The sequence below is a fragment of the Sorex fumeus genome, unplaced genomic scaffold (genome assembly GCF_029834395.1).
Source record: "Sorex fumeus unplaced genomic scaffold, SorFum_2.1 ptg000107l, whole genome shotgun sequence".
Taxonomy (NCBI): domain Eukaryota; kingdom Metazoa; phylum Chordata; class Mammalia; order Eulipotyphla; family Soricidae; genus Sorex; species Sorex fumeus.
This window is the reverse complement of record NW_026606164.1, coordinates 1,183,140-1,207,137: the sequence shown is the minus strand read 5'-3', so window position 1 is coordinate 1,207,137 and position 23,998 is coordinate 1,183,140. Positions and strand designations below refer to the sequence as shown.

The 23,998-nt window shown below is 62.1% G+C and overlaps 1 protein-coding gene across 4 annotated transcripts in view; it reads right to left on the bottom strand.

Annotated features, from left to right (window-relative positions):
• Window positions 1-23,998, bottom strand: part of DPP6 (dipeptidyl peptidase like 6) — a 507,074-nt gene that overhangs the window by 340,572 nt on the left and 142,504 nt on the right. Inside the window, exon 1 of one of the 4 annotated variants that reach the window (XM_056134831.1) lies at window positions 17,343-17,608. The exons of the other annotated variants lie outside the window; for them this stretch is intronic. Coding sequence (XP_055990806.1) covers window positions 17,343-17,399 — 57 coding nt within the window. The 5' untranslated portion in view covers window positions 17,400-17,608. Of the gene's footprint in view, window positions 1-17,342; window positions 17,609-23,998 lie in introns of those variants that run through there. 4 annotated transcript variants of the gene reach the window in all.

Genomic DNA, 23,998 nt, shown 5'->3' with positions numbered 1-23,998 from the left:
GGCTGTCAGCCCAAGACAAGACCAGAAGCGTCCGTGGCCCTGGGGTCACAGAGGATGGGAGGCGGCCATGGCCACGCTCCTGACAGACGCAGCGTCGTGTGCATACGTGCAAGTGGCCCCTGTGGTTCCCGTGGGCTTTGTGGAGGGCTGGGAGGGTCTTGGAGGAAGAGCCGGGCAGGGACCGAGCAGAACACGTTTCCCTGGCGAGGAGACCTTCAGCGGGCGAAACTCCAGGGCCAATGTTTCAAGCGTCACTGCCTAAGGGACCCCAAGATACACCAGCTATTTGGCGTCAAAAGAAATGACCACTGGGGTCAGGGACCCCTTGCAGGTGTTGGGGTGCCGACTGCAGCCCTGGGCTGGCTGAGTCGCGCCGGACGTGTCCCCAGACGGGGTCTGCTGGGAGGCCCAACGCTGGTGCCCTGCACCCAGGACACTGGCTGGTTGGGTCACACCCACAGACACGGAGTCCACCGACATGCGTCAGGAGCCCCCTGTGGTGTGGAGGACACAGGGGAGGGGCAAGAGGGGCGGGTGCGGGCAGCAAGGAGGCCGGAGCTCTCCACTGCCCCCAGAACCTCCTGCAGGACCCTCGCCTGGAAGTCATGCGGACCCGACACTGATCATGGATCGTGACTCTCCAGTTCTTACGGTCCCTAGTCCTGCTGCAGGACCCACAGATGGGTGACCCTCGGGGAGTAGCCGGCAGGGTGAGCGCCGCAGGAGAGGGAGCAGAGAGCCCCTGCCTGAGAGGCTGCGGCACCAGGCGCCAGGTGAGTGGGGACAGAGTCAAGGGGTCTCACCAAGGAAGAAAGCATGGCAGTGGCGTCTCTGCCAACAGCAGGGCTCCGGGACACTCATCCGGCTGTGGTCTCTTGAGTGGCACCATGGCCTGCCAAGGGCACCCCAGCCGGTGGCAGGGCTAGGGCCGCCTCTGTGTGTGGAACCAGCCTCCGCCTCCCTGGAGAAGCCCAGCGCTGTCCCCAGGGACCCAGAACCCTGGTCACCGCTCCTCACTGTCTGGGCCCAGCCCTGTCTGGGTGAGGCGGGAAGGGCAGGGGGAGGGGGGAGGGGGCAGCCCTGCCTGCCCGTTGCCTTTCCCGGCACGTCCTGCAGAAGCCTCGGCTGCAGCGTGAAAGAGCCCAGTGTGGCAGTTGGGAGGGCTCAATGGCGGGTCTGTTCCTTCAGGGCGTCCTGGAGCCCCGGGATGGTGCTGCGGAGACGGGCACACACTCGCCAGACACGGGCTGCCAGGACGGGCACAAGCCTCCAGAGAGGTGCCCGGGCAGTGGGCAGGGCCCGCGCCCCCTTGCCTCGCCTCTGGCCCTATCCCCCTTGCTGGACCCTCAGGGCGCCCTGAGCACTGCCCGTTCCACCATGCACACCTTGACTCCGAGCAACCTCTGGGTTCCTCTGAGCTCGGACCCCTCCTGGCCCGCGACCGAGTCTTCGCTCCTCGGGTCGCAGGCCTGACTCAGGCTCTGGGCCCAGAGGCTTCCCAGGAGGGGCTCTTGACCACAGGGCTGTGGACAGGCGGGCGCAGGAGCAGCCGAGGCCACGGGACCACAGCCGAGGCCAGTGGTCGCCCCAAGCCCACGGTCAGCACCGAGCCACTCGGGCGTCAGTCATGTCCAGCCCACTCCTGGAGCGGCCCGGAGCTGGTGCCGCCGTGCCAGCGGCGCCCTCCCCACTTCTCCGTGTGCCCCTGGGATACATCTACACGCTGCAGACACCTCGGCTCTGCCCAGGGGCCATACTGGCCCGCAGGGGATCAGAAACGCAGCCTCGGGGGAGCCTTGGCCTCTCCCGACCCAGTGTCCCCGCAACAAAAACCAACTAAGAATGTAAAACAAACACTGCGTTAGCTGCGGCCTGACGCTCAGAGGCAAGCGGGCCCCAGAGCTCTAGGGGGGTGGCGCCCACCACCTGGTCGTCCAAGCATCGCTGGGTGCAGTCGGGGGGACCCCAGGCAGCACCACACCCTCAGGTGCTCTTACTAAGCCGCCAGCCCAGACACGGGTTCCAGACACGAGATCTAACACGGGATCCAGACATGGAATCTAACATGGGATCTAGACACGGGATCTAGATTCCAGATTTAACATGGGATCCAGACACAGGATCTAACATGGGATACAGACGTGGAATCTAACATGGGATCTAGACATGGGATCTAGATTCCAGATTTAACATGGGATCCAGACACAGGATCTAACATGGAATCTAGACACGGGATCTAGACATGAGATCCAGGCGCTTCTTTGCTCCTAAATAGCCTGAGGAACGTGGTCTCCTGTGACGAGGAGCAGCTTCTGCCCTCTGAGCTCCCCTGCCACCCCCCCTCCCCCATCTTCCTCCCGGGGAGATGCACACACATGCACTCGGCTGTGGGGACGGCACGGGGGTCTGGACATGCAGACTGCTATCAGAGGCAGTGCCAGTAGCGCACACTCTGGGCTCGGAGCAGCCACGATGGGTCCACTGGAGCCGTGGTCGTCATCACCATGACAACAGAGAGGCCGAAGATCTCTCTGGGGCCAGGCGGGGTTTCCAGACCTAACTGCAGTTTTCGGGTCTTCCGCACAGGAACTGCATCCTTATTGGGATGCTGTGCTCTAACCTGTCTCCTCCGGGGTGGATGGAGAACAGGTGGAACATCGAGTTTAGATGGGGACCTGCCACAGAAGGGCCACACCTATAAATAGAAGCACGGCTCAAAGGCCCCGGGCAGCTCTGCTCGGGCCGCACCTGTTCTGTGAGCCCATCTGGACATGACTCAATCTGCTTCATTCCCGACAGCCAGGGACCGTTGAGATCTTTGAAGAGTTAACTGGCTCCTTTCTGCCAACCCCCAAGGCTGCAGGCCAAGGACACAGACTGTCCCCCCGGGCACCTGAGCCGCCACGTGGGCCCGCACAGCCTGTATGGATGAAAAAATCACTGGAAATGCATTTTTTTCCAATACAGGCTCAATTACAATGATGCATGCCTGTGATCGAAAGCTCCTGACAAGAAAACCTCCCAACAGGTATGCCATTCAGATGCCAGGGAGGCAAAATTGATATTTGTTTTTGAAATCCATTTAAATTGTGCCCTCGGCCTAAACACACAGAGAGGTGCAAATGATGGAAGGCAGAAGTGTCTTTCCCCGATTATTAAGAATATTTATTGAAGGCCCAGGGCCCTGGTGTCGCTCGGTCCTGCATGTGGATGCTGTCCACAGCCCTGACGCCTCGGAACAGAGCAGATGGGCCCAGCAGCTCCGGACCCCTCGGCGTGAGGAGAGCAGGAAGCAGGAATGCGTCTCCCTGGCACAGACTCGCCATCTCAGAGGAGACCCCGATGAGGCGGCCGGAGCGGGCGGGCAACCCTGATGGGGGAGACGAGAGCCCCTGGGTGTTTGGGATCCACTTATCACACAGCCCTGGGCAGGGCGGCTGGGGCCCGTGACCCCATATTCCGGACGCCAAAACGCCTTTCGCTGTACAGCTGTTGCCTGGAAAACAGGTTTCTGCAACACGGATCTTGAACCTCCCCGAGCAGAACAGGCTGTGTGTGTGTGGGGGGGGGGGGGGGTCCACTCTGGCCAGGCCCTCAAGTGGAAGACGGTGGCTTGAGCTGCACCGGTGCCTTTAGGGGGGGACACCCCAACACCTCCGTGTCCAGCACACAGGACGCCAGCTCTTCCTATGAGATGCAGCATCCTGTGGGTGGGAAGGAGCCCCCCGCGGGAGCCCCAAACCTCGGGAGCTGGCTGGGACCACGGCCCAGGCAGGCATCCGACTCGGGGGTGCTTCCGGTCGTCCCCACAGGGGGACGCGGCCAGAGGCCTGGACAGGAAGTTGAGCAGGACTCTGATGGGGACCGAGAGACGAGAAGGTGGGAGGGGAAGGGGACGCGGCCAGGACTGACCCGTGTCTGGGCTGTAGGGGGAGTTGGTGGGGACGAGGCTTCCAGAACAACCCCCCGCCCCCCCCCCCCCCCCCCCCCCCCCCGCCGCCAAAGCTGGAACCAGGTCATGCCCAGCAAGGGCGACGGCCCCTGAGATGCCAGGACGAGAGGAAGGTGGCAGGACCATGGGCCCTGCTCCGTCCTCACAGCAGCCTCCCCTGCCCACAGGCCACGCACAAACCGGGCCTGCAGGGGTGCATGTCCTGTCTAACCCCGGGCCCGGTCTGCAGTGAGCTCATGACGGGACTGTCACCTCCAGCAGACACACGCCTGGGACCAAGGTGGAACAGGCCCCTGTGACCACAGAGCTCAGCCCGGCCAGCCATGCGGGCACGCGGCAGGGCCATGCCCAGGTCAGAGTCACCCCAGCCCTGTGGCCTGCGGCTCCAGGCAGCGCGGCAGGCGGCTGTGGAGGGCGTCTGTGCTCGGGTACCTCCCAGGGGGGCTGGGGTGCTCTGCGGCACCACCATTCGGAGCAGGCTGGACCGCATGTGAGGTGAGTACCCACCCGCACCCTCTGCAGCCCTTCCGGGAGCAGCTGAGCAGTGGCCGATGCCATGGTGGTTCCGGCACTTGGCGTAGGAGTCACTTGCTGGGGCTTCTGGCCCTGCCACCAAACCCCGCCAGCGCCCACGTGCCCGCCCGGAGGCACCAGCTGCCGAGAGAAGCCCACGGGGCCGGTCCCGTCGGGTCTGGCGAAACCATCCGTCACAGGATTAGCACTCGCCCCGTCCAACACTGCCGGACCCCTGACCCGGTGGGCAGGCCACCCACCCAAGGCGCTGTGCCGCGTGGGTGCGAGATCGCGGCCCACTTTCCACACAGTGCTCGCGGGAGCCCACAAAGGAGCCAGCAGGAGACTCAGAAACGCCACCTAGCACCCGGGACGGCACGGCGGGGCTTGAACTCACGGACATGATGGCACCATTTCCCCGGACGGGCCAGGGGGAGCTCTCGACTCGGAGGCAGCTTCCCCCTCCCATGAGCTCGGACCTGCCCCGAGCCGAGCCGGCCAGGAGCTTTTGTGTTTGACCCCAGGACAAGCAGGGGCTGACACTCACTGCCCATGAGCTGGCCCCCATGGGCACGGCCCCCTGCACCAGCATCCCAGAAGCCAAGGCTGGCGAGGGGGGAACGGCACCCCGCGGGTGGTCTCGGCAGGCAGGGGACACGGCGGAGCCTGGAGGAGCCCACCCGCTCCTCCTCACTTTTTCTGCATCCCTGCGTGGGCCCAAGTGGCGCTCGGTCTCCTGCTCTCGGTGGAGAGTGGCCGCCTTCTGGGTGGGGTCGGGGCAGAGTGGCAGCCTGCGGGGTTCCACCAGGCACCAGGGACGGCGTCCACTGCCCGCGAGGCCTCTGCGTCAGTCTGTGCCTGAGCTGAGCCTCCCTCTCACGCACACTGAAAGCAGCCGAGGACACGGAGGTGTCGGAGCACGAGCCCAAGGCTGAGTGGTCGGTGCCACGGGGCCAGTGTCTTGCGCAGACGCAGCCCTGGGGAGGCTCCTTCGGGCCACACCTGAGCGAGGCCAGCGACAGCGGGATGGAGGAGCCCCACGTCCACGGACACTGTCCACATGGGCTTAGCGTCCAGACACTGTCCACGAGGGCTTCACGCCCGTAGATATTTTTCACATTGGTTTAACGTCCACAGATATTGTCCACATCAGTTTAACATGACAGTTGGGAGGTTCTAATGCACTGTGTTAAGTAAAATGGATTTCATCTTTTTTTTTTTCTTTTTGGGTCACATCTGGCGATGCACAGGGGTTACTCCTGGCTCTGCACTCAGGAATTACTCCTGGCAGTGCTCGGGGGACCCTATGGGATGCTGGGAATCGAACCCGGGTCGGCCGCGTGCAAGGCAAACTCCCTCCCCGCTGTGCTATTGCTCCAGCCCCCCCTTTTTTGATTTTTGAATACAGCTACTAAAGCTTGTTTGTTTTGTTTGGGGGCCACGCCTGGCAGTGCTCAAAGCTGACTCCTGGCTCTGTGCTCAGGGCTCACTCCTGGCCGTGCTTGGGGACCCTGTGCCGTCCTGGGTAGTACCTGGGTCTGCTGCCCGCAAGGCTAGTGTCCTACCCACTGTGCCATCTCTCTGGCCCCAACGACTACAATTTTTCAGTTGCATGTGTGGCCTTTGTTAGTATGTGTTAGGACCGTGTCCGACCTAAGTCAGTATTATTAGCCCAGTCCCTGCAGGGGAGCACCGGGACTTGCATCCGTCCCTGGACAAAGCTTCACTGGCTCAGGCGAGCGCAGACCAGCTGCCCTTGGCCTCACGTCAGAGCCCCTGTGCTTCACTGCAGACAGTTCCTCATCACACACACACACACACACACACACACACACACACACACACACACACACACTGGACTCCCCAAAGCCACTGACTCCGAGAGAAACATGCCGTGTCCAACACTCAGGTAAGATGGGTGCTTGGCAGCCATCCTCGGGCTCAGTGGTCACTCACGGCTCAGACCAGGGTGGGGTGCCCTGGGGAATGTCCTGAGGATGCTTCCCAAGGAAACATTTGGGGGGCTGGAGCGATAGGACAGGGGTGAGGTGCTTGCTATGCACACAACCAAACTGAGTTCAATACCTAACACCACACAAGGTCCCCCAAGCCCTGAGCACAGACTCAGGAGTGAGCCCTGAGCACAGAGCCAGGAGTGAGCCCTGAGTACAGAGCCAGGAGTGAGCCCTGAGTACAGAGTCAGGAGTGAGCCCTGGGCACAGAGTCAGGAGTGAGCCCTGAGCACAGAGCTAGGAGTGAGCCCTGAGCACAGAGTCAGGAGTGAGCCCTGAGTACAGAGTCAGGAGTGAGCCCTGGGCACAGAGTCAGGAGTGAGCCCTGAGCACAGACTCAGGAGTCAGCCCTGAGCACAGAGTCAGGAGTCAGCCCTGAGCACACAGCCAGGAGTCAGCCCTGAGCACAGAGCCAGGAGTGAGCCCTGAGCACAGAGCTAGAAATGAGCCCTGAGCACAGTCAGGAGTCAGCCCTGAGCAGAGAGTCAGGAGTCAGCCCTGAGCACAGAGCCAGGAATGAGCCCTGAGCACTGAGTCAGGAGTGAGCCCTGAGCACAGAGTCAGGAGTCAGCCCTGAGCACAGAGCCAGGAGTGAGCCCTGAGCACAGAGCCAGGAGTGAGCCCTGAGCACAGAGCTAGGAGTGAGCCCTGAGCACAGAGCTAGGAGTGATCCCTGAGCACAGAGCCAGGAGTGAGCCCTGAGCACAGACTCAGGAGTCAGCCCTGAGCACAGAGTCAGGAGTCAGCCCTGAGCACAGAGCCAGGAGTCAGCCCTGAGCACAGAGCCAGGAGTCAGCCCTGAGCACAGAGCTAGGAATGAGCCCTGAGCACAGTCAGGAGTCAGCCCTGAGCAGAGAGTCAGGAGTCAGCCCTGAGCACAGAGCCAGGAATGAGCCCTGAGCACTGAGTCAGGAGTCAGCCCTGAGCATCGAAGGTGTGGCCCAAACCCAAAAACGCTCACCTGTGAGCCTTGTGAAACTGCAGTTCCCCTAAACTCCCCGGTGAGTCCTAGATGTGAAGACAGTGTGCGAGCTCGGAAGCGTGCACAGAAGCTAAAGAGATTTTCAGTTCCCTCCACAGGAATCAGCTGAGAGGGAGGCTCTGGTCAGCAGCGTCCGACGCGTCCACCCTCCTGAGGGGCGCCAGTCGCCACCACTGCGGCCTGGGCACTGGGGGCTGCGTTCCTTCACTGCTCTTCTCAGGTTCAACGACTGTTCCCGCGGCAGAATTTCCTCGTTCGAGCAATGACAACACAATTACACAAATCTGCAAATTCCCGCAGGAATGAACCTCAAGTCCCGATGGCAGCCTGCTCATCACAACCCCGGCACTTCGGCCGTGAAGTGCAGCCGCCGTGAGCCCGGGAGGGCTGTGAGACGCTCGTGTGTGCTGGGCCTGGAGACACACACGTGTGCCCCTGAGCTGGGCTCGGCCGGGAGGCTGCCCGGGACGCGGGCCTCGGGACGGGCCTCGGGACGGGTCTTCCCGCAGCAGCACGAACGAGCAGCACCGTCAGCTCCAAGAGTCCCTGCACTTGCTCAGCTGGTGCCGAAGTGAATCGAACCCGGTCCAAAGGCGCCGACTGCTGTGAGCCAGGTGGAGTCTGCAGCTGACAAGGCACGTCCCGCCAGCAGTGCGTGCCCATGCTCACATACACACACATGCACACATGCTCACACACATGCATGCACACACGCACACACACATGTGCACATACGTACAAGCACACATATGCACGCACGCAGGCGCACGTGTGTGCAAACAGATGCACACACACACACACACACACATCCAAGGAAGGAAGCGAGCTGTGCCCCTGCTGTGACAGGCTGTGGTCCACGCGCTCAGGGACTCCTGGGCTCATCTTGCAGGGACCGACCCCGCGGCCGTGCCGGGTGGCGGAGAGGCGGAGGGGGGGCCCTTGGGAGGCGGCAGGCAGCCCTGCACGGGGCACCAGGCCGTTCCCGGAGTGCCCAGGCCGGGAGGGGACAAGTCTGTCTGCATGCCACAGCTGGGAAGGCGGGGTCCGGGGGACCAGCCGTCTCTCCCTCAGTGGGCCTGGCCGCCCCTGAGCTGGACACGCACTCCCCATCCCGGCCACCCGGGCCACAGGCTCCCTGCCTTCCCAGCCACGCCCCGCCCGCACCCAGAGGTGCGCTTGTCCTGCACCCGCCATGGGTCGGGGCGTCTCTGCCCTGCGGGTGGGATTCCCAGATGCTCCCCGGGCTGTTGGCTCTGAAGCGGCTCGGAAACGCGGGTGCGTGCAGAGTCGGGCAGGAGCACCTGCGGGATGACTCGGGCCCCTCCCCGCCGCACACCTGCCGGGTAACTACCACTTTGGAGGCTACTCGAGTGTGAGAGGAGGAAGCCGGCTGCCTCCCGCCCCTCCCACGCAGACCTCATTAATTGCTTACTCGGAAATCACGGAAGCACACAGCACCCTGGTTTGCCCCTCGCTGGGAGGACTCCGAGCGGGAGGCCGCGGCCATCTCAGGCGTCCACTCGCTCCCGGGTCCTGGCTACGAGGCCGCCACGTCCTGTAGGCGCTCGTGGATGGGCTCAGGCCACGGCGGGAACGAGGGAAGGATGGTCAGCTCGGGCCCGTGCACACATACTCTGTGGGCTGTGGCCGGAGCCCACGTCTGCTGGAGCCCCTGCAGGGTTGGGGGGGCTCATGTTAGGGGGAAGGTCCCTGTTCTGAAAGCTTAGCCCTCACATCACTGGGCGGGAGGGGCTACGGGACGCCCCCGAGCAGGGCGAGTCTGAGCCGCCAGCCGGGCAGCACGCGGCCTCACGGGCCAGGACAGGGCACCGGGCAGGTGGCAGGGGCCCGGAGACACCCGGAAGGAGCCGAGCTCGCACAGAGCCTGGTATTTCGGCATGAAGGGGCTGACCCGTGCACTCTCACTGCTGATTTATCCTGTTTCTGAGGGGTGGGGTCACACCCGGCAGGGGGGGGGGCACCTGGCGCCCACCCTGCTCTCTGTCTCTGCCCCCTGGCTTATCCCCTTCTTTAACTCTGGACCACGCCGGCTGGTTCTCAGGGACCGGAAGTGCTTATTTCGATTTTCAAAACCACGGCCAGAAATCCCGACAGCCTCGAACCTTCTTGTATGTGTTTTAAAATTCCCTCGCGTTCCCCCAGGATGCTGACGTCTCTGCACGGGAATCTCTGTTGGTGGGGGGCGGTTTCTGTCGGGCCACTGACCGCCCCAGAGCTCGCGGGTCACAAGCCCTTCCCGACCCCACTAAGTGCCCACTATGGGGCTGGGGCACAGTATGTGGGAGCACTGGCTCCCGAGTCCTCTCCACAGGTCTCCAGAGGCCGGGTCTGGCCTGCGGGTTGGGGGTGCGCTCTGCTCTCTCTTATCGGGGCTTCTGGGGAACTGTCTCTCTCCTCTCTCTCCTTCGCTCTCTTTCTCTCCCTCTCTCTTCCCTTCTCTCTCCCTCTCTTTCTACTTTTCTCTCCGTTTCTCCTCTACTCTCTCTCTCCTCCCTCTCTCCTCTCTTTCCCTCTCTCCCCCTTCTTCCCTCCCTCCCTCCCTCCCTCCCTCCCTCCCTCCCTCTCTTCCTCTCTCTCTCTTTTTCCCTCTCCCTCCCTCTCTCTCTCCCTCCCTCCTCCCTCCCTCCCTCCCACCCTCTCTCTCCCTCTCCTCCCAAAACCCTCTGCCCTGACCCAGCACGGTTCTGTAAGGCAAGGGGCCTGGGCCATGTGTTCAGATCAAAGACATCTTGGTTCGTCGCCACCATTCAAAGGCACGACTGGAGACGGGGTGGGTGCTCGAGGCCCCATGGGGACAGCACATGAGGTCAGGTGCGGGCTCATCACAGCAGACCTGACTGGGACCCCAGCTCGAACCCCCTGGCGCCACCTATGTCCCTCTGAGCACCTCCGGGGGCCACTCCCAAGCACAGAGCCAGGAAGAGCCCCTCAGTCCACTGGGCACGGCCCAGCACGAATCCCTGCATGAATGCAGAGCCCCGGGTGCTCAGACAGGAGGCTGCCCGGCCGCGGGAAAGGGCGACTGGCCCACGAGCTCTCTCTCGCGTGCCCGTCACCCGCCACCGTGGCCTCTGTGGCACTCATTTCTGCAGGAGAGAAAAGTGGGGCCCTGGTTCCGGTTTGGGGTGTGAATTTTCATCTGATCGTGAGTCAGAACCTCAAGACTGACTCTCCTCCGGGCCAGCCGCTCCTGACCTCCAGCTGCGTCTGAACGCGCCCTGATGGCCCCAGTCATGTTCCCGTTTTCATCAGCACACCAGGTGGGCGCTTGGGTGCCACCTCCCACCCCTCACACACAGAGTTTTCGAAGCCTTTGTTCCGAATCACCCGCTCAGCAGGCGGGAGGCTGCTGGCGTCTCCGGACCAACGCTATCAGCAAAGTGCTCTGGAAAGCTGTTGGTGGATTCTGCGGCATCCAGCACCGCTGCTAAAATTAGACGGCTGGCTCGGGGGTGCCGGGGCTCAGACGCCCGCCGGACAGGGGGCGGCTGGCAAACTCAAGCCCCTCATCATCAAGTGCTTCCGGAACTGGAAACCCAGAGCCGCGTCTGTCCTTGGTGACGCCCCGATCAAAGCCAGGCCCAATACATAACCGGCAGCGAGGGTCCGAAGTGAACCCTAACCGGTGCCTCAGAGCGCCCGCGGCCCCAACTCACCGACACTCGCCCCTGGGCACCATCCACTCGCCTTCGTGTCCATCGGTCCTACCATCATTTTGGCCCCAAAATGCTCTGCTGGAGAACCCGCCGTCACAAGATCTCTGCAGGAGCACCCCCGACGCCAACCACGGCACTCACCGTTCTGCCAACTGCGCCGCGGGGTGGCTTGGAGCCTGGTGTGTGGGGTGACCGGGAGAACTCGGGACGTGGCCTTGTGAGAACATGAACCCCAGCAGGGAGGCCTGGCACCTCTTTCAAATTCGGCCTTACTGAGCTCTCCTGGGCTCCGCGGAGGGGTGCTCTGGGGGTCTGGGGCCCCACCCGAGGATCCTTGGGGAACGGGGCCAATGCTGGGAGTCCCCGGAGCTCAGGCTGCACCCGGGAGCAGCAGGGCACCACGTGGGCTCAAAGTAGGTGCTGCTGTTCTGGACACACGCCTCCACCCCTGTCTGTTTATCCACTTCAAAGAACACAGATCCTCAAAGTCCGTCAAGTCCCCCGCTGAGCTGCCACAAACAGGGGCCAAGTTGAAAGGCCCCCCGTGGTGGTCTAAACCAAGTGACAAGCCCCAAACTCAGCATCGGAACATCCCAGGCCCTCCCAAAGGCGCCTCCTGCCACAGGAAACACAACCTGCTCTGGTCTGATCTCCGTGAGAACGCGCCCTTCCAACGCGCACTGTCTCTCCTGGCAGAGAAGCAAAGCCCGCGTTGGAGTCTTTCCTCCCACTTCCCAAGCCCTGAACCCACAGCCTCGTCTCGGGAGAGGATGCGGGATGTCGACTGCGACCCCCCATCGGTGAGCGCCAAAGCCAGGCACGGCTCATTCCGTGCGGGATAATAACGCTGCCATTCCCGGCGAGGCCGAGAGCGGTGACTGTTCGTTCCTGTAAGTGATTAGCATCTTAACATTTTCGACGTGTGCGCGGCAGCTAAGAGCGTTCCGGCGAAGGTTAATGGGGAGCTCTCAACCCGCAAAGCCCTGGGGTTTCCTCAGTGGAGCATTTGAAGGTCTGAGCTCAGCTTCCCCAGGGAGCTTGGAGTCAGAAGTGACGGGCGCCACTGCGTTCATGGAGCACCAGTGTGGCCGAGAACACGCGTCCAACCCCCGGGAAGCGTTTCTGCCTGAGAGAACGCGCCCACTTTCTATTTATTTTGAGCGTGGGCTCTGCTTGCAGCTCATCTGTGGTGATCTGGGTTTTCACTGGTCAGTCTGGGGACTCATTCGGGCCTTTCAAACACGGTGTCACTTGGGCCCCAGGGACAACTTGGGGACTCCCCAGCACACAGGTGGCCTCTTCAGGCTGAAGGCTGCCTCTCCCTGCCCCGCTCTCCTGGGATGGTACGCCGGGTCCCGCCCCTGAGGACAGTGCTCCTCTGCATGCCTCCCCAAGACCCCAGGAGACGGCCCCTACCTCTACGCCCGGACCACAGGCTCGCAGCCGTTCATGCCAGCCACTCCCTCTCATCAGCCCCCAGCACAGCCCAGTTCTCTCCTCCCGCCTGTTCTGGAAAGGTCTCGGGTCTCGGATGGACCTGAGCACGGCCCCTGGATACCCGGGCTTCCCTCCCCCGTCCTCCAAGGCACTTACTACCCGGAGAGTCATGACAGCTCTGAGGACAAGCAGGAGGAGGACAGAGGTTCACTTGGACAGACCACACTGTTCCCCAGGGGCACAGTTCACACCCATTCGTGCACCCCCCCACACACAATTCACACACATATTACAGTTCACACCAACCCACGCACACTCATGCAGTCCACACCCACGCAATGTCGCCCATAGAATTCACGCCTGTACAGTTCACACCCGTACAATTCCCAGGGAGACAACTCACACAGTACAATTCACACAGATACAATTCACACCTACACAATTCACAGGGATATAATTCCCACGAATACAATTCACACCCGTACAATTCCCAGGGATACGATTCACACAGTACAGTTCACACTGATACAATCCACAGGGATATAATTCACACTGATACAATTTGCAGGGATACAATTCACACTGATACAATTCACATTGATACAATTTACAGGGATACAACTCACACAGTACAATTCACACCGATACAATCCATAGGGAGACAACTCACACTGACACAATTCACAAGGATACAATTCCCAAGGATACAATTCACACTGATACAACTCACACAGTACTGTTGGGGAAGATTTCCCCCACCCCCAGGTGCCCAGGCACATTGGTACTGGGTCTGGGCAGACGTGGGGAAGATGACATGGGCGCGCGGGGAAACCCCCTTCCGGGAGCAGCCGATGACTGTTCACTTCATTGCCAGATACAAACGTTTTCTAGAGGGTCTCAGCTTACAGGAAGGTCCAGTCACATCAAGTCCAGCATTACTGGCCTCTCACCTCTCCCACTCTGCTCTGCCCGGTCCAGTCTCAGTCAAGGCTAGATGCTGCGGTCAGGCTGACCTGCTAAGCGCACGTGACAGTTTCTGTGTCTTGGGCGCCCGTGACTAGGGGGCTGAGTGAGGCTCAAGGCCAGACACCCCGTGCTGACCCCTGTCCTTGCCAACCGTGCCCAGATGCTCCTTCCACGGGGCCCTGCTTCAGGACTGCTCTGCGAGGTCGGGTCTCGTCTGCTCCAGTGCCCGTCGCCCTGCTCTACACAGTACAATTCACATGGGTACAATTCACACAAACACAATTCACACTCCAATACACTGCTTCTGTGGCCGCTGGTCTACACCCTGAAAGGAAGCCACCCATGGGAACCCCAGTGATGCCTCGAGCCTTCTTCCCAGCACTGAAGCCTGTTCCTTGGGTTTCCTCCCCCGGGTCCTTCCTTTGACCTGAACCCTGCCCCACCCGGACCCCTCCCCAGCCTCCTCACTGAAGGATGGTGGGACTCGCAGTGGCCAAAGTCACGTCTGCTCTGCAGCTTCTGCTCTGCCTCCCCGGGAGGGCGACGCCCACCTCGGGCTGTGGGCTGGGAGCATCTCAATGTCCACTTACTCGTGTCCGACTAGGAGCTCAGCCCCCAGCCAGCCCGAGGCCCAGACCCAGGAGAATGCAGAGAAGAACAACCAAGAACACAGAGCCTGTGGCCAGCCTGTCCTCAGTCTCACACAGCCGGGGCAGGTGAACTCCGGGTGCTTGCAAGTCACCGTGTCCTCTGGGCCACAAGTGGGAGAAGCCGGGGCTGGCCCGTGCCTGTGCAGACCCTACCTGGACCCTGCCTGGACCCTGCGCCCCTGGGGGCTGGACGCCGCAGGGAGAGCAGGCTCCGGCCCTGCCGCCCGCTTCTGCGGCGTCTGAAAGGCGCACGGTGTATTTCAAAACGTATTTGGACTTCTATTTATTTGAAGGAAAACAAGTCTCCTAATTTGGGTCTCCAAGGAAGGATTTCGTCTGTGAGAATGCACTAAATTTAAACCAAAATCAGCCGCAGCTTCCCCCCACCCCTGCCCCCACACGTGGGGGGGGGGGCGCTGAGCTGCACCCGGGAAGCCACGGCGTCTGATTGGCTGCAGCGCCAAACCCCCCGTCCAATTCATTCAGCCTAAAGGATAGGTTGTTTCCAGACATTTCCAGGCTCCAGATGCTCCTTTCAAAAATAAATGTGCGCCTCTCCAGAGAGACAGAGAACTCCTCTCCAGACATACCATCTCCTGGGTTCCGAGGTGCTCACATAGTATTCTCAGAACAGAAACACTTTCCATGCGTCCAGCCAGTCTCGTACATATTTCTGCAAGCGAACACAGTTGCTAACAGGCAAAATCTCCTGGCACAGGGCGGCAGACATAGTCGAGAAGGGCGTTTGCCTGCAGATGGCCCAGGTTCGATCCCCAGGACCCCATATGGTCCCTAAAGCCCTGCCAGGAGTGATTCTTGAGCACTGAGCCAGGAGGAAGCCCTGAGCACCACTGGGTGATCTCTGAGTGATCCCTGAGCACTGGGCCAGGAGGAAGCCTTGAGCACCACTAGGTGATCCCTGAGCACTGAGCCAGGAGGAAGCCCTGAGAACCACCAGGTTATCCCCGAGTGATCCCTGAGCACTGAGCCAGGAGGAAGCCCTGAGCACCAACAAACCAAACCCATCGGGCTTCCCTCGGCATCCTGCCTCCTAAGCGGCAGAGGTCTCCGGCAGGAAGTTCTGTCCCGGAACCGAGGCACGAGTCCGTGTGCAGGAACTGGGGGCTCCCGCCCCAACACCACATGGTCCCCCTGCACCTCGGGGTGAAGCTCCAACCCCCAAAGACAGGGAAGTTCTTCCCAACTTCACTCGCTCACCTGCCTGCACCAGCCAGGAGAGGTTTGTCAGGGAGACACAGCATTGGACATGCGTCTCGGCCACGTGCAACCAACCCTGACCAGGCCGTCCCGCAGGGACTGACCAAGCGCCAGCAGAGACAAGTGCACAGGAAGCTTCCCCCAACACCCACCATGGCCGGCATCTCAGCGTCTCTCTCTCTCCCCAAAGCCTCCCCTGAAACCCCTCCTGGTCGGGCTATCCAGGGATCTCACCGGGGCCTCGCAAGCAACAAGAGAAGGGAAGGGCTGGGGTCACCTGGAGGCTGCAGCGAGGCGTGACGGAGGGCACCAGTCGTGGCCGGACACAGCGCGAAGAGGACGCAGCCTTAGCAAACCCCCTGAAGTGGCTACGACATCAGCCCACCCCCTCGACATGAGTCTGGGGGGACCCGGGTCCTCCTCCTGCCTGGCACTGCCCTGAGCCTGGGGTTCCAGCTCAGGGTCCAGAACACAGCCTGCCATGGAGCGTGGGCGTCCGTGCTGGGCTGCGGGTGGGGCCGTGGCCAGGGTCCTGTCCGCCCCCCTGGCCGTCAGAACGCTCCAGGCTCCCTGCTCCCGTCACACCCTCCCAGGCGGCGAGGCCTGGCCCAGCCCTGCCCTGGCAGAAGCAGCTTTTCTTCCTGGAGTGGTGACCCAGGCGCGGGGCGAACCCCGGGTCCCAGCTCCAGACGTTGGTTTGGTGAGGACTTGTCCATTATTGAACACGATCTCCAAACCGCATTCAGTGAGCCCGCCTGGGGCCGCGGAGAAGCCGCCCTCTGTCCTTGGAGCACCAGCGCTCGGCGGGCGCCCACAGCCCGGGAGAAGCCACGGAGATGCCCACCGGCCTCAGAACTTTCCAGAACAAAAACATGAGAACATCCAGGGGGAGCAGGAGGAGGAAGGGGAAGAGGAGCAGGTGGAGGAGGAGGAGGAGGAGGGGGAGGAGGAGGAGGAGAAGGAGGAAGAGGAACAGCAGGATGAAGAGCAGGTGGAGGAGGAACAGGAGGAGGAGGAGGACACTGCAAAGCTGATCTGCTCCTCCGTGGGACCCATTGGCAAGGCAGCCGATACTAAATTTAAACCTAAAGTGCTTCCTGGGGTCACAGAAGGTCACGAGGTTCCTGAACTCCATCCGGTCTCAGCCAGAGAGCGTCAACAGCACCCCCAAACCCACAGGGAAACGCAGCGGGCGCTGACGGATCCCCCCCACCTCTGAACACGCTGCCCAGGGAAACCGCGCTAGGAGGAAATGAGGTGCAGCCCCCAGGCCTCCCCGGCATAGACCTCGGCCGGCCTCCCGCCCCCTGGACGGCAGAGGGGCGCAGGGTGCCCCCTGCCTCCCCGCCCCGTCCCCTGCCCCCAGCTCTCCCAGGCAGAGGGTGGGGAGCCCGCCCACGCAGGACACAGGTGGGGCAGAGTCCTGCAGGGGGCCCAGAAAAGCCTCTTCCACGGGGGCACCTTCTCCTTCGCCAGACCCCAATCGCAGAGTGGCTGGCACCCTTCCGGGGCGCATGCTCAGAGGCGCTAAGGCGCGGGTCCCTCCGGTCAAGTTCACCCCCACCCGGCGGAGGCGCAGGGGGGAGGTCCAGGCGGGAGGGGGCGGTCGGGTCCTCGCGGCACCGGGGCGCGCGCCCCTGCTCCACCCCGCTCGGGTCCCTCCACCCTGCGCGGGGGCACGCTGGGGTGCACACGCCTGCACTCGGCCTGGGCGCACTCGCGGGCACCCGGTGCACACGCGCAGCGGGACGCATTCCCGTGCACACTCAGCCCGGGCGCACCCCCGTGCCCACGCGCAGCTGGCGCGCACCCCCGTGCACACGCGCGGCCTCCGGGGCGCACTGCCGAGCGCACGCACAGCTGGGGCGCACGCCCGGGCACACTCCCGTGCACACGCGTGCACACGCGTGCACACGCGCGCCCGGGCCCCGCTACCTGCTCCTGCTGCTGCGCCGACTTCCCCGCGGCGCTGGGCTCCTTGGCGGTGGTCATGGTGGCTCCCGGCGGCGCTGGGCGGCGAGGCGGGCGGCGGGGGCGCGGGGCCCTAGTCCATGCTGCCAGACGCCGCGGCCCCGCCCGGGCTCCTCCCGCAAGGCTTCGGGGCGCCGCAAGGCCCCGCCGCGACGATGGTCACCGCTTAGCAACGCGCAGGTGGCGGCGGCGCCCGGCGCGCGAGGAGCCCCGGGGTGCGCGCCCGCCGCCTCCCGCGCACTGCGCATGCTCGGCGGCGCGCCGGCCCGGGAGGGGGAGGGGCGCGGGAGGAGGAGGAGGGGCCTGGGGTGGGGGTCGCGGGGAGACGGACGGTGCCGGGGGAGGGCGGGGGGCCCGGGGCGCGGCGCTGCGGGTGCTGGATCCCGCGCGCCCCGCGGGCCCCGGGGAAGGGGCTTGGTGTGCGCCCCCGACCGGCCCGGAGGCCTTGGAGGGAGCCTGGCGGTGGGAATCGAGGCCTTTATTGTCCCTGAAATGCAGAAAACTTCCTCTCTTCCGGTGCTGACCACCAGAGAACCCCCTTTCTCTTTGGAAACCACCCTGGGACGTTCGGGGTGCGGGGGAGCAGGAGGTGACCTTCTGGGAAGGTGCCCACGAGTCCCGCCGGTCCTGCCTGCTGCCCGGCCTGCTGCCGGCCACAGGGGGTCTCTGAGTCTCCCTCAGCTGCAGGCCAGGCCTGGGGAGTGGGCGCGGCTAGGATGGGGTCCCCACGGCGCCCAGCGGGAGGGACAGGGCAGATGGCTGCGTGTTCAAGGGGTTCGTGGGACCGCAGTTCCCCAGGGCGCCTTCCCACCCATTTCACGCACACACAGCAAGTCCCTTATCTTCTTCAGCGTGGGCAGAAGGCCGTGGACGGTGCCAGCTGTCTGGCCACGTGGCTACAGCCAGGATTCGTCTTGCCCCAGCGCTGCCTGGACACTGGACACCGATGCTCGAGTGTGCTGGGGTGGTCCAGAGCAGAAGAGCGAGGGTGGACAACCCCCTGTTTCTGTCAGATGCTGGTGGGTGGCGGAAGGGGGAGGGTTCTGATCCGTTTGCTTTCTGTCATGCTTCCGGCAGTGTGGGCAGTTCTGGGTGGGCCGCCTTTGTGGTCCCGCCTCCCAGATTGGGGAATGCGGACCACGGGGGATGTCTAAAGGGATCACTTGGGTCCCTGGGCAGACAGGCGGCACCATCTGGCACCACGGCCCAGCGGGCAACAAACCCAGGGGGTGCCCAAAGGGCCGATGTTTGCACGTGGGGGCCAGCCTCAGTTCTTAGCCCTATTGGGCACTTTGAGCACTGAGCCAGGAGTCTCCATGCTTGGCTGAGTGTGCACATCCCCGCCCGGTCCCCCCCCCCCCCCAATCCAAAGACCTGGGGGAGGGCCTGGGCAGCAGGGCGAGTCACTCTCCTTCCACGCCTGGGTCTCAGTCACACGGAGGGCCTCGGGGACAGGGTCCAGACGCCCCTCGTGGAGCACACGCGTCTGTCATATACTCTCCGCAGCATCTCAGCCCGGGTCCAGGCTCCAGTGTTGGCCTGGGTTTGGGTGCTACTTGGGAGTCACACGTGATGTCCACGGCTACTGTGTCCAGTGCTCAGGGGCTGCTCCCTGCAGTGCTCTGAGACCAGGCGGTGCTGGGATCAAACCCATGTAGGGTCCCGCCCATGAACCATCTCCATCCTGGGAGCCGTGTCTGCCCTGGGCCGTTTCTCTGCCCTGAGCCGTGTCTGCCCTGGGCTGTTTCTTTTCTCTGCCCTCTCTGCCCTGGGCCATCTCTTGCCCGGTCTCTGCCGTCTCTGCCCTGGGCCATCTCTGGTCTCTGCTGTCTCTGCCCTGGGCTGTCTCTGCCCTGGACCGTCTCTGGTCTCTGCTATCTCTGCCCTGGGCCATCTTGTCCGGTCTCTGCTGTCTCTACCCTGGGCCGTCTGGGGCCCGGGTTCCCCTCGAGGCAGAGTTCCGGGGCCTCTGCCCTGAGCCCTGGATGCTGCTGCTACAATTTTGCTTCTCACCATCTAGCAGCATTATGACATAAATCCTTTTTTTCAACAAATGTGAATTTAAAAGATGAAGTTATCAATAAGTAAATTGACCAGTTTAATCAGCCGTCTGCCTGTTCGGGAGTTCAGTCTGTCTATGGACACCGAGTGTGCGCCCCGGGGTACGTGCCAAACCCCATCTGTGTTCATTACCGAGAGCGTCCCGACTGCACCCCCGAGGCCAGGCCCAGGCTGGGGCCAAGCTCAGGTTAGAGGCCAGGGCAGGAGAGAAGGCCGGTCCTGCTCTTCCCCGGTCTCAACCTCTTAGTGCCCCGAGGGTACAGCGTGGAGGCTGTGGGGGGCACGAGGAGATGTGTCAGCCCTTCCCACGTCCCCACTGCTGGGCCCTTCCCAAGTGGTCTGTGTCCAGCCCCCAGGAAGGGGCGTGAGCAGCAGCTCTGAGCCCGCGCGCTGCTCCCCACCTTCGAAGGAACCCGGACACTGGCCCCCCACGGAACCCCATGCACCAGCCCGCTCCTGGGTCCCTGGCAGCCGGGGCCCCCCGCCTCCCAGATTGGGGAACAAGGTTCGTCTTGCACCAGGCCCTGTGTCCGGGGCCTGAGCGTGTCCCCAAGGGCAAGGCGGGGCTCTCTGACAGGGCCCAGGGGCAGAGGGAGGCCAGTGACAGGACAGTGACACCGTCCACTGCTACGAGGGAGCAGAGGTCACAGCCCAAAGCTGGAAGGGCGCAGAGAGAAGTGTGAGGAGGTGCGCGCGCGCGCGCACACACACACACACACACACACACGCAGCCGTAAGCACACGTGCGCAGACACACAGCACCCCGGACGTGGATGAGGGCACACACAGGCCTACACAGGCACACACATATGTACACTTGCATGCAGGCATCTACCAGACACACGCGGGCCTGCAAGCACCATGAGGCCGGCGGCCTTAGACGCCTGTTGCAGGGGCGGGTGTCGTCTCTTGGTGGGGGGCTCCCGCCACGCACCCTGTGCTCGCCCCAGGGACCCGGCAAGAATCTCTTGTGCAAGCATTTGCAGGTGTCTGGGATGGTGCACCCAGGTTCCCAATGAATCGGTGCGAGCCTGTGTGCTCACGTGCTCCGACCCATACGCGTGCTATTATGCATGTTCGTACAGCGTGTGTACTCATGTATTCTGGCCCGTGGATGTTCATGGGCATGAAGCGTGTCTACGTGCGTGAAACGTGTTTGCGTGCTTATCTGTCATCTGGGTGCATACTGTGTGACTCTACGAACACGTGGGTCTGTGCGTGCCTGTGTTCCTGGGCATATCTGTGTGGTTGTGTGTGTGTGTTTGTGCCCTCCTTGGAAGGTGTTTCTTCTGTGCACACCTGTGTTCCTGTACGTGCTGGCGTGCACGCCTCTGAGTGGGCATATGCACACACGCACGTCTGTATCTCTGCATGGGAGTATGCCAGTGTGCGAGCACAGTCTGTGAATGCACACGTATGTGATCCTGCGCTCGTGTCATGTGCACACATGTGTACCTGTGATGGTATGTGCATGAGCACATGCATGTGCTGTGTACACACATGTGCACACATGCACTGTCATATAGATGTGTGTGCCGTGTGCATGTCTGTGTGCGTCCCCATGTGCATACAAGGCCTGCGAGCACATCTGTGTTCACGAACATACGTGTCTACGGTGTGCATGTCTGGACTGCGTGCACATCTGGTTCCTGAGCATATCGTGTGTACTGGATCCATGTATGGGTCGCATGCGCATCTGTATTCATGAGCACGCGTACACTGTGCGTGTATCAGCGGTGTGCACATCTGTGTCCACGAGCATCTGCGTGTGCTCTGCGTACACGGACTGCATACACATCTGTGCTCGTGAGCATATAGATGCACACGTGTGCTGTGTCCCTCTCTGTGTGCACATGTGCCTGTGCATGCTGCGTGCCTCTGTGGGCGCATTTCAACAGTGTGTTGAGGATTCGGCTCCAGCAGACCAGCCCCGAGCTCCGGCCTGGCAGTTCCTGGCGGCGGCGACGCAGACACGCCTCCTCGGCCCCATCCTGGTTGGGACTCGGAAGGTGCCTGGGCTGAGCGATGCCTCTTCCCACGCAGGGCACAGGGCACACACCCGGCTGTCGGGGTGGGGGCAGAGCGTTGAAGGTGACGGCACAAGAGGTGGTTGACACGAGTCCCTGACGTCATGTGGGAGAGACACACTCATGCCACACCCGGTCACGTGCTCTCACAAACACGCACTCACACAGGCTCTCACAGTCACACACCACACACACACACACTCAGACTCACAGTCACACACACCATCATACTCCTATCTGCTCACGCACACTCACCCGCACTCACAGTCACGTCCTCTCACAAACACGCACTCATACAGTCTCTCACAGAGTCACACACCACGCACACTCACAGTCACACACACCATCACACTCATATCTGCTCATGCACTCACCCCACACTCACACAAATCCACTAACACACTCACAAACACACTCGTATATGCTCACACACCACACACTCACCAACACACACACTCTTGTGCTCACACTCATCCTCACATACTCACATACACTCCTGCACACTCATACTTCTAATTGCCATTGGCATGGCCTGGAGTGCATCCAACACACACACTCGCACGCGGGACCCCAAGAGGAGATGGGGAGCAGGGGCATCTCACAGACACTCACACACACCAAACTCACACTCACATGTGCTCACAAACACCCATACAAACACACACCACACACACTCACACATACACATGCTTTCACATACACACACTCAAGTCAGAGTCACACACACCCTACCCACCCACTCACACAATTACGTAGACGCACACAAACACACATTCACATAATCATATGCACCCACACACTCACAAACACACATACTCAAATACATTCACGTATAACACAAACTCACACACACTTATAAACATTCACATTCACCCCCGCCACACACTTACACTCTTACATACATACACTCACACACACCCCACGCAAACACACTCACCTACTCTCAGCCACACATATACACTATACACTCTCATGCTCACACATATTCACATATACTCACACATACATATATTTACACACTCATGCACACACTCACATTCATACACTCACACTCAAACTCACAGACACTCCCACACACACACACCCACACTCACGTATACTCTCACACACACTTGTAATTGCCCCTTGGCATGGCCCGTGTCAATCCAACGCACGCACACACACACACAGGTCTCCGGGAGGAGGTGGGGGCAGGGGCAGGGGCGTCTCCCCACGAGTGATACGACAGGGGGCGTGTTGCTTTGGAACGTCTGATCTCCAGAGCTGTGAGAAATACATTTTTTTTGCTTTTTGGGTCACACCTGGCGATGCTCAGGAATACTCCTGGCAGTGCTCGGGGGACCACATGGGATGCTGGGAATCGAACCCGGGTCAGCCACATGCAAGGCAAACGCACTACCCGCTGTGCTATCGATCCAGCCCTGAGAAACACACTTTTAAAGTTTGAGTCTGAACGTGTTTGGTCTGAGGAACGCGGGCGTCTTCTGGCACCCGCCCCCGCCCTTCCCTTTCTGAACGACTTCACTCGGCAATGCAGAGCCATGTGGGCCACCAAGTCTGAACCTTATTGTTTCAATCCAACAATTTGGGGGCAACAGTTTTAGGCGCAGTAGAACCGGGGGTAGGAACAGAGCGATCCCCCACCTCGCCCTCACGCCAGCGTCCCCGCACTCCGCCCCCGCCAGATGGAACATTTGTCACATGGATGAACTGACGGCAGCACACAGGATTCCATGGGACTCGGGAGGGTGGGAGAGGGCCACTGCCTCCCCGCCAGAGCCCTCACAAGAAGGTAACACGTCGCTCTCCAGGGACCCGGCCCCTGGCCAGGACCCCCAGCTAAGTGCTCCCCCCACGCTCCTGCATTCCTGAGGACTCCTCTGTCCTGGGCACTGTGGGTGCCCGTGGAAACTGTGACCACAGCCCACAGCGACCCTGACGGGGCCAGGCCCTGGGGGAGGTGCTCTCCCACCCGGTGTCCCGGGGGTGCTCCAGGTCTCAGCAGACCCCCTTCCGCTGGGTGTGTTTGGGGGTGCAGCCAGGCCCTTCCTCCCCCAGCTGCCCGGGACCCCACAGCCAGGCCCTTCTGACTGTCCAGTGCCAATACGGCAGGCACAGCAGCATCTCTGCCAGTGATGCCCACGTCACCTGCCTCCTGGAAGTGCGTCTGGAATGTCCCTGCCCCGCGGGAGTCTCGGTGGTGCCTCTGGACAGAGGATCTGATGGCCCCATGGACCTTCCAGACTACACAGAAGGTGCCTGTGTCCTCCGCCTCTGTGTGGCCTCCACATGTCCCTGGGTCGCTGGGCTCAGGGCTGTCCCATCAGAGACCCCCCCAAGGCCCCGGGCTGCCCCTCTGCCTTGTGGGACCCCCAGCTCATCTGAGCATGGGCTGGGGGGGGGGAGGTCCTGCACGCAGCACCTTTCCCGCCCAGGTGGGGTGCAGAGCGCCCCCTCACCCCTGGACACAGCCCCTCTCTTCCAGCCAGGAAGCCCAGCGGAAGCCCACCAAGACTCCTGGAGAATGGCCGG